The sequence below is a fragment of the Sinocyclocheilus anshuiensis genome, unplaced genomic scaffold, assembly GCF_001515605.1.
Source record: "Sinocyclocheilus anshuiensis isolate Anshui unplaced genomic scaffold, SAMN03320099.WGS_v1.1 scaffold1644, whole genome shotgun sequence".
Taxonomy (NCBI): domain Eukaryota; kingdom Metazoa; phylum Chordata; class Actinopteri; order Cypriniformes; family Cyprinidae; genus Sinocyclocheilus; species Sinocyclocheilus anshuiensis.
This window is the reverse complement of record NW_015557451.1, coordinates 539207-549578: the sequence shown is the minus strand read 5'-3', so window position 1 is coordinate 549578 and position 10372 is coordinate 539207. Positions and strand designations below refer to the sequence as shown.

General features: G+C 40.5%; 1 protein-coding gene across 1 annotated transcript; it reads right to left on the bottom strand.

Moving 5' to 3' along the window:
- Positions 1-1923: 1923 nt before the first annotated feature.
- Positions 1924-6401, bottom strand: LOC107679224 (uncharacterized). The gene has a single exon (XM_016474737.1). The coding sequence runs from the start codon at positions 6332-6334 to the stop codon at positions 1943-1945; it is 4392 nt and encodes a 1463-aa protein (XP_016330223.1). The 5' UTR covers positions 6335-6401; the 3' UTR covers positions 1924-1942.
- Positions 6402-10372: the final 3971 nt, after the last annotated feature.

Here is a 10372-nt window from a genome sequence, read left to right as displayed (position 1 = left end):
TATAAAAAAGAAACAAGTGGGCTCTCCCAAAGTCCACGGTATAGTTCGAACACTGGGTGCATATAAGTACCTTAAAGGTACATATTAATACCTAAATGGTACATATTTGTACCATTTGAAAAGGTACCACCCCAGTGACAGCTTTTGTACCTTTTTTTCTGAGAGTGAATAGAGAAATAACATTTTGGCAATGTGGATGCACCAAATTCTGTACACTACAGCCTTACCAAGGTCGTGGGTCCAATTCTAACACACAAACTCATAAGCCATGTATACCTTGAATGCATTTCAAGTCTGTAAGCTTTCACTGTCAGTTTGTACAGAATCATCTGCAAAAGGCATAAATTCAAATTTAAACCCAACACTCTAAAAGAGCAGGTGGCTTCCAGCTTGCAAGAGCCATTGTTCTTTCATTACGTCTAGGTTAGTAGACACATATTAGCTCAATCTGAAGTTGTTAAATGTAAACAGTGTCAAAAAAAGATACATTTTCTTCATAATCAAAGCATCGATTTCTGCCAAGATGGTCATGGGGAGGCAATTCTTAGACATTAATTATCTTAGTTATGACTGCTGAAGTTAAGTAATTCAAATTAAACAGCAAAATGGCAATATGTCTACAGGTATTATACAAGTCTTATTTTATTAAGAGGTAATATTAGAAAACTATTTTGTAGCTTATGAGAATCTAAGAGGGATAGTTCACCCAAGAATTACAATTATGTGATCATTTACTCACCGTCATGTCATTCCAAACTTGTATGACTCTTTTTTTTTCTTCTGCAGAACACACACACACAAAAAAAGATATTTCAGAAAATGTCCCTGTGTTTGTTTTCCATACAATGAAAGTCAAAGGGGGTCTAATGTTGTTTTGACAAAAGCAGTTCTTCAAAAGAGGGTCCATTACTAGCTGTAAGTACTATAAGCAGACGCTTAAGCAGGTGCCCCACAAATCAACGTCATTTTATATTTAAAAAAGCAGTTAAGATTAAAATAAACAGGACCCCATGTAGCCAGAAAGAAAAAAGGAGCAATACAAAGAAAACAGTAGTAGCTAGATGTGACAGGCACACACACAAGTGTTTTTTGTCATCATGATATACTTACAAGGCAGGAGTGCAACAAAGAGGAACATTTAGTTACATTTTTTTGTGTTTTGTATTTAGTTTTGAATGAAATTCATATTCATATTTTTGGGTGAACTATGCCTTTAATTTACCCATATAATTACCATCAGACATGCATAGCCTAACACTGTGTTGATCTCTACAAATACTTTGTGATTGAAACACACAGATAAAAGCAAAATAAGTTTTCAAACCTGGAATAGTTCTTGAGCATATATACTGTATATACTGTAAATCCAAAATATTAAGTATTAACTTACTTATTGTGTATTCCATAATAAAAAAAATAAATAAATAAAATAAATAAAATCTTGATATGCCACACCTGTGAGGTGGATGGATTATCTCGGCAAAGGAGAAGCGCTCACTAACACAGATTTAGACATATTTGTGAACAGTATTTGAGAGAAATAGGCCTTTTGTGTACATAGAAAAAGTCTTAGATCTTTGAGTTCAGCTCATGAAAAATGGGGGCAAAAACAAAAGTGTTGCGTTTATAATTTTGTTCAGTATATATTCCTGTAATTCAAAAGATCTAAAACAAGCCATAACCAAGCCATAATTAGAAAAAGTAAAAAAAAAAAAAAAGTTTACAAATAATTAGAAAAAGTAAAAAAAAACATTTCTTGTATTTTGCATTTTTGTATGATTATTTTCATACAATGGATTTTTACTTTAAATGCATGTAATTATTTTTTGGATTACATTGTTTTCTTCTAAAGTCCTTACTATTATGAAAAAAAAACTTCAATGCATGCAAATAAGCTAAAAAAAATAATGAATTTGCACTTACATTGTAGGTGAGTGGGGTTTTACCTATGCTCCACCACAAAGCTCATGGTGGTGCCATCGAAGGAGGGGGGAGCTATGATCCTTGTCCCTTGATGGGAGGTGATGCTGATGACAGGCTGCTTGCTGTTGGCCAGCCTGCTGGTTTTAACATGTTGAGCCACAGAGGTTGTTTGTGAGGACTTCCCAGATGGCATATAATAAGGGCTCTCCATGTATGCTCCATCCTCCTGCTGTCCCATGTGCGAATGGGATTTACCCCCATCATCTGCTTCTGACTGCATAGAGAGCTGGGACTGAATAGTGCGTGCGGGGATCATCGTGGTTGGCATGTATCCCGGGTAAAACATGTAGGTATGGCCGTAAGCTCCCGGGCCGAGGGCGAGAGGGGATATTGGCAGTGGGACGGGGGTCATGGGAGGCTGCTGTGGCATGGGGACGTCCACATACTGCCCGGTTTCCGGGTCAAAGAGACGCCTGGTTGATGGTTGCACTAGGGTGTCCACCAAGTAGTAGCTTCCTGTGGTGGGATCCAGCAGCATCTTTCTTTGGGTTGCCTGGAAGTGATCTGTTGGGATGGGGGAGGGTTGAACTGTAGGGGAGAAGCAAATGAATTGAGGCTGAGCAGCTTGCATTGGGACAGGCAGGGGTGTGTGGTAAATAGTGGCGGTAGGGGTATCTGGGGACCGCGTCTCCATGACAAAAGATGAAAATTTTGGTGACGGATGACCACTGTGAACCAGGTAAGAAGGCGGACTGGCCGTTTGGGTTTTACCTCCTCCAGCTGGGATTGTATATACAGCCGTTTTGCCCAATCCAGCCGTGGTTGTCTTTATGGCGGACGTTGCTTGAGGCTTCACTGGTATGGTTAAGTAGTTCTCCGAATCTGCTATGGAAGTGAACTGCAATGGGGCAAACTCGGTCTCACTGCCATTCGGCCGTTCCCTCTCTTCTAGTGCACGCTTTGGCTGTGATATCTTCAAGGAAACGGGTAGTTTTGGAGATTTAGGTGCAACGGCCTTGGAGCTCAGAGATGCAGGTGATGCAACATGCGTTTGTGGTGCCTTTGTGGCTAATGGGTTCTGGCTTATATTCTTACATGGTATTCCTGTGAGATGCATGAGTGGTTTAGAGCCGTTTCGCTCTTCCCGGGAGATTGGAGTGGTTGATGACTTGTCGTCTTTTTTAGGTGGCATCTCGTTCAGGTTTGAGTTTGAATCTCGTCTCAGTAATCTATCAGCGGGAGTGGAGCTAGGATTGCTTTCCTGTTCCTCTACGCTGTGTTCCTCGCTGGTGATGAGTGAGAGCACGTGGCTATCTGTTATCGGTCGTGGTTCTGTTTTTCTCTTCCACTCATTCTTGTCAAAAACATACAGTTGTTCCATCGTTTTGACAGCAGCTTGCAATTTTTTCAAAGCGGCCTGGTTGGCCATCTTGGGTTCGCTATGCTTCTCGGCTGTGTCGCTTGTTTTATCTTGTTTTTCTGTGCTTGTTTCAATTCTTAATCTGGCTGACACTTCTTGCTTTGGCAGCCTGTTAGCTACACCGACGTGAGGAGAGGACCTGTCAATCTCAACTATATCCTCTGGAAATCGTCTCTTGGGGGGGTCTATTAAATTTCCAGATTGCTTCACATTGCTATTTGTATTCACAGACTGGCATTTAATCACTATGGGTGAAAGAGAGGCTGAGTTCAGAGAAGGACTCTGCTTTAATGTCTTGTGCTCTCTATCACAAGTCGAGTGGCTAGATTTGTTGTCGTTGTTATCTAAAGACACAAAGTGATATGAGCTCTTAACCAGTTTACGCACGTCTCTAACCTGGTGAATGGGGGTCTGTAGCTTGCCCTTGTTATCTCTAATGTCTCTGACTCTAAAGTGAGGCACTTTGTCAGACGACTCACCCTTGAAAGCCGCGGCTAGCGCTTGGCATCTGTTTTCCTCAGCAGTCTTGGAGCCTAAATTGGGAGTCAGTAACTTCGCGATATTGAACGGGTCGCTTTTGTTGTCCCGAAAGCTCCGCAAACTTATTTTGATTTCGGGCGACTTCGGTGTCACAGCGCTGCGCGTGGCGTCTGACACATAGATTGTGTTCGAACGCCACTTCAAAGCTCCGCTCTCTGCTTGATCGCGCGTGGAGGAATTCACATTCGGCCGCGGTTTCCTGAGGTCCCTCTCCGCGGATGGAAGCTGTATGCTTGGCAGAAACAAATGTGACATTTTAGTGTGCTTGCCGCTCGCCGAATCGACGCTGAAGCTGGCTTCCTCCGGACACTCGCGTAGCGGCTTCTCCTCAGGAGTTTTGCCGTTTTTATGTTCCTTTTGAAACTCTAGCTCGCCGTCCCTCCACGATCTGAATGCGCTATTTTGGCTTCGAAGCAGCGTGCTTTTGGATGCTTCGAATGCTCCTTTTTTAGTATCATTCGCCGACTCTAAATTCGTTTCTGATGCACTCGTCAAAGTCTCTTCTTTGTGCTCGTCGTCTTTGGCATCGCTTGAATTACCGTCTACTATGTCGCCCAGATCGTCCACGCAGACGATCGTGAAGTCGGAGTCGGCTTCTGAGAATTTCGAGCTTTGCCTTTGCAGCCCTTTGGAATTTTTCTTGGCCGCTTTCTCTCTGTGCGCTTCGTGCGTCCCGAAGCACGGAGAGGGCGAATGGTGCGCCTCGCATATCTCGCCCCTCTCCATTTTGCGCTCCTGCTCGAACTGCATTTTCTTAGAAATGACATTTTTGAGGAGACTCGATGCGAATATGGCTTTCTTGTGTGTGTCTTCCATGGTTTCCCCTGCATTGCAGGGTCGCTTGCTGGCCTCACTCCCCTGAGCGCTTGGCAAGGGGTTTGTAACTTCATCTGTGGAACGTGATCCTCCAGTGCTTTCGTTTACAGGCTGGCCGGATTTGACATTGCACCGAAAATCGAGCGTTTCGGTCAGTGTTATGAGGCCACTTTGGCCATGTGAAAACTTACCCATGAGCTCAGTCTTTTTTGCGGTGGACGATGGTTTTTTGTGGCTGACTAAATTGCCGTTAAGAGCAAATATCTCGACTGGGGGCGCTCGCATGCTGGTCAAAGTCAAGCCCGTTATCCCCTTACCGTCCCTCTTTTTGGCGAAACGGAAATTGGATGTGGAGCCTTTATGCGCTACTAAGTTTTGATCTCGCCCCTTGCCATACTTTAGGTCAACAAACGTCGACCACCTGTTGATTCCCAGCCCATGCTCTGAAGCAGAAGACTCACTCGAAGTACTAAAGTTTATGGCATCAAAATATGGGTACGCCAAACTTTTGAAAGCCCTGGCAGTGAGATTGCGCACTTCTTTATCGGCGTCATCCAGCTCGCTCACCGCGCTGGAAGCACCGCTGGAATAATACTCGTTCACATCTTTGCTTTTCAGTTTGCTGCCAAAGTGCAAGCGCCCCGGCACAGCAATGAAACACTTTGCGTTATCACACACTTTGTCGCACCTCGCATCCACTCCTTTCAAAACATAGCGACTTATGCCTTTTGCTTGATCTTGGATGGTGCTTGGCTTATTCACAGCGCGGGAAGTGGCTTTGATTGACAGGTGAATGTGCCCGGCTGTATTTAGCTTTTTTGACAGGCCCCCATCTGAGCTGGCACATTTGTCCGTGTCACAGAGATTGCTTTCAGGCTTACTGCTGACCAGAGCTTCGCTCGTATTAGCCTGGTTGCTTCTCATACTTTTTGCCCCTATCGTTTCATCGCTGTCAAAAGACGCATAATCGACAAACGAGTAGACCTGGAGATCGTCCTCTATATCCCAGCTGGATCCTGTCTCAAAGTCGTAATCCGCATCATGGTCCAACTCCAAAAGCTGGATTTCGTGAGTTGTGATATAGTGCGATTCATCTTCAAGGACTTCAGGCGTGCCGCGATCCGAAAGCACCACAGTGACCTCATCGTCCGATTCACTTTTGCTGCTCATATAAACATCATTGTATTGTTCATGGTTATTGTTTTCTGGGCTCTGTGTCTCCAAATTTGGGGATCTGGGCTTTTGCTCTGTTTTCTCGGTAGAGTCCGTGTCGTTTTTATCGTCTTGAGGTATTTCCGAAGCTGCTGTTTCAAAAGAGCTCGACTTTTCCACGCATTCCTCCACTGCGCATGTATGTTTACTAGATTCATGTACTTTTTCAGTGCAAGGTTTATGCTCTCCTTGTGAATCGCTCATGCCACTAATGCTTTTAATTATTGCCAAATGACTGGAGTCGCCAGTAAATGTCACTTTCACTGTTTTTGTATCATCCAGTTTCAGTTCTAGCAGGTCGTTCAGATCCACATAATTTGACTCTTCTTGTGCGGCTATCAGGCGCATGTCCTGTTTGGAAAGCAAGTTTTTAAACGAATCGGTGTCTTCTCGGTAAATGAGTGTTTTCTCGGATGCTGCCATTGGATTTGTTGGTTATAAAGCCGTGGTTGTAAAAACTTTTAGGAGTCTTTTAGGATAGACACCAGTCCCCAGGAATCCCCACCTGCACTGCCTGTTGACCAATCCTAGTGAAGCTGTGGCTCTGCTCTGCCTTCCTCACCCGAGACCGTCATTTTACACGCGCGCCAGACGTTCACGCGACCTCCTTTCAGTGAGGCAAACGACACTACTCTCATCCTACTGTACGTCCTCGTGGAATATGTCATGAATATTCCCGTGATAATGCGATGGGAGGCGTAGCTATATCTGAAGACAAACGGAGCCCGAGTTCCATGACACAGCCTGTTGTGTTGCGCGCTGTCACTTAAAATGCATATGACTGCAAATTTAGAGCGGATGACGAAATGCGAAAACGGCTATTTTAGAGCCAGGATGTTATGTTCAGCGTGTTTTGTTACATACAGCAGACCAGCCTGACTCCCCCGACACAACATTTGTGCTAAAAATGAATCCTCCTTAAGCTTCTCGCTCAACAATGTACGCTTTTGACGTGTCACCGCCTTAACCCAACAAAAGAAATATGTCACAGCCATATAATCACTCTCAGTCATGTGATGGAAATGTTGACGCTCTAAATGGATGTACAGCATGACGAATATGAGAGGGATTCAGAGTCAGTGATGAGGCATTGATAAATACAGTCGAACATAAAGCTTTGCCAAAGTAGATAGCAGATGAATTTGTGCAATGAAGGGTATTTTTGGGTAATTTAGTTACAGTCGCCTATAACTTCTTATGAGACCATTTATTTTTTCCACACCATCATTCTGTGGAATGTATAACTTTCATGCTTAAAAAGTAGTTTTTGAAGCAAGGTCAGCACCACAGCGCTGGACAGCTCCTTTGCAGTAACAATACATAATTTGTCCGAAGCAGGATGCACTCAAAAAATGAATTTGTTCTTAACCTAAAATGTATTTATCAGATTTTATTATTTAGATTTTCCATATTTAACTAAACAATAATGTGCTTTAATATATGAAGAGTTCAGATGCAAAAGCCTCTAAGTACGTCTGACGTCTTTCTTTAAAATTAGCATTTATTTCTGGCTACTATGTATAGGTTTCTATATAAGTACTGGTACTTTTGAATGGGTTGAGGCTGGGATTTAGTGCATATGAAGTGAAAGTACTTGATGAACATATACTATGTGTGGAGAGCACTCAGTATCGTTATCTCATTATTGACCAAGATGGCTTTTAGAGGCTTTTGCATTGGAACTCTTCATATATTCTCTCCTTTTTAACGAACTTAAGGCGATAAAGTGAATCAGAAAAAATGAGTCGCTCATCTGTCTTTTGTGTTTTGGGGGAAATGTCTAACATGACTATTTAATTATAGGCCTGCGCAAGGAATGAGGGCTTACATACTGTTAATAGTAGGGGTTAGAGGCTAAAAGTGTTTACATTTCTGTTTTAGCGTGACATATACTGTTTTGTGTAAAATTATGGTTTAATTCTAGTCTGTGTTTCTCTGAATTCATCTTTTCCTTTCACATATTAAATGTGCAGAATGCCTACATATTAACATATTCTGCTGGTATCTGAGTGAAGGTTTTTACAATAAAAACATATCTTCAATATAAATGAGTAAATATTTTTGTATTAATCAGGTGTGGGCTTTGAGTTTTTCTTACATTTACGTATTTGGGAGACACTTTTATCCAAAAACTTACATTGCATTCAAGGTACATATTTCATCAGTTATTGACAAAATATTAAAATATGATACATAATACTTATAATGTTAATATATAATGTTTAAATATGTCTTTAGTGTATGTGCACTAAGTTCAGTAACGTTTGTTTAACTTTTTAGTAATTCAAACAATTCTGGTTTTACAATTCACTATTGTTTAAGGCAGATTAAAATGTAAAAATTTACATTTAATTCTAAATTAAATATATAAAATCCAAAAAAAAAGATTTGATGCTATATGCATTGCACATCAAAACAAATAATTTTTAATTATACATCTTCTCCAAATGTATGTTTACCCGCTATTCCATTTTTACTGTTGGACCAACTAATGTAAAGATTGTTTGCTTTGTTTATGCAGTATACATACAGTAGAACAAGGCCTGCTGAAAAGACTGGCAAATGTTTCAGACTGGTATATCATGTTGCATTCCTTCAGCAACTGTAAGCTGAATGAAAAGACCACCATACGACTGACTGAGCCTAAGGTCTGACCTAGTTTGCAGTATTAAAGTCCCTTCTTTACCAACTCAACACCGTCTGTTTTTAGTATGGTGCTATGAAGGACTATTTGAGTTATTGTTATTTTATATGTCATACATTCTATCTACTGTTTTGCGTGTTGGGTTTTCTGGGAATAAACACACACACTAACGCACACATGCGTATACCAGGCTGCCACAAACAGGGTAATTTTAGTGCGCTATTTAAATGGCTCCTGTCTGCTCAAGCGTGTTCAGATACAGTTACATTCAGTGGCCGTATTAATCCAACAGGTGTTAAATCATGTCATCTATTAATCATCAAATGGCAGTTCACACCGTTTAGAGCTGATTAGTATAGACACACCTAAATACAGCTTACATTCTCAGCGAATTTTTCTTGATTAATGTAAGTGCGCTGTAAATTCTCATCATTGGATTGCAATGTCTTAATCTAATGTAGTTAGAGGGCTTCATCGTGGTCAGTCAGGATTCTCCTTTCCTGTGATTCTGCTAACTTTCAATATAAGGACTTCTTTTAAAACTGTCCCCCCTAACGGTGGTAAGACATCTTGTTTATACCACTTACTGAGTTAATTCACAGCAGTGGTGTTAAGGGTTTATCAGGTGGTGTGTGCAGAGTTCAGGACCCTGTGATCTTAGATAGAATATCTCACTGATAACTCTGAAACTCATCCTGAGTGTTTGGCCATCTGTACGCAGTCATTCATCATTCACCGCAGCACTAGTCAGAGCCAGGGCAGGGGCTTTCCAGCTTGTTCTGCATATTGATGTCAATGATAGTGAGAATGAGTGTTTAAGGTAAGTTAAGGCCACTCTGAGGGTCAAATTAACTCAGGTCAGTGCAACTTACATTAATTTTCATTAGCACTTCTTGCAGCTCTTGTACGAATTCTTGTACGTTTACTACATATTTTATTTTATAGAAATGCTTAGTCAGATAACTTAAAAATATATATCAGGTGTTTATAGCAACTAATTAAGCCTGACTACAGTTATATTAATGATATTTATAATATTTTATAGTAGTTCAGGTGGTAACACAACTGGATTAAAGGGGTCATATGATGCGATTTCAAGTTTTCCTTTCTCTTTGGAGTGTTACAAGCTCTTGGTGCATAAAGAAGATCTGTAAAGTTGCAAAGACTAAAGTCTCAAATCCAAAGAGATATTCTTTATAAAAGTTAAGAGTCAACCACGTCAGAAATCATAGCACGGCAGCGGTCTTAACCGCGGCTTGTGTACTGCATCATCACTGTGTCTGTCACGCGACTCAGTTTTACCATCAGTTCAAGCCCGAAAGGGCAACAGCATGTCAACATATTCTGTTACACCAAATACACAAAATAATGATCTTTAAAATAGCATCATATGACCCCTTTAAGTCAAATATTTATTTAATAATTAATTCATTCATATTCACTATTTATAATTCATTTATTCTTAATATATTACGTATACTTACTAATTCAGCCTGACTAGACTGAGTTATATTAATGATAAAAATATTATAAAATTGTATATATTAACATGACTAAATCAACATGACATAAACACATTATTATAGTTATATTAATGATAAGTATTTTATATGTTTTATATATTTAACATTAATTCAGCCTGACTACATGAAGTTATATTAATGATATTTATAATATTTTATAATAGTTCAGATAATATCATAACCATATTAAGTCAAATATGTATTCATTCATTAATCCGTCTGACCGTCCATCCGTCCATTCATTTATTAATTAATTTAAACTAATTTAGCCTGACTAGCTTATATATATATGTA

Coding starts and splice junctions, on each gene's coding strand:
- LOC107679224 (XM_016474737.1), bottom strand. CDS start 6,334: ATGGCAGCATCCGAGAAAACACTCATTTACCGAGAAGACACCGATTCG.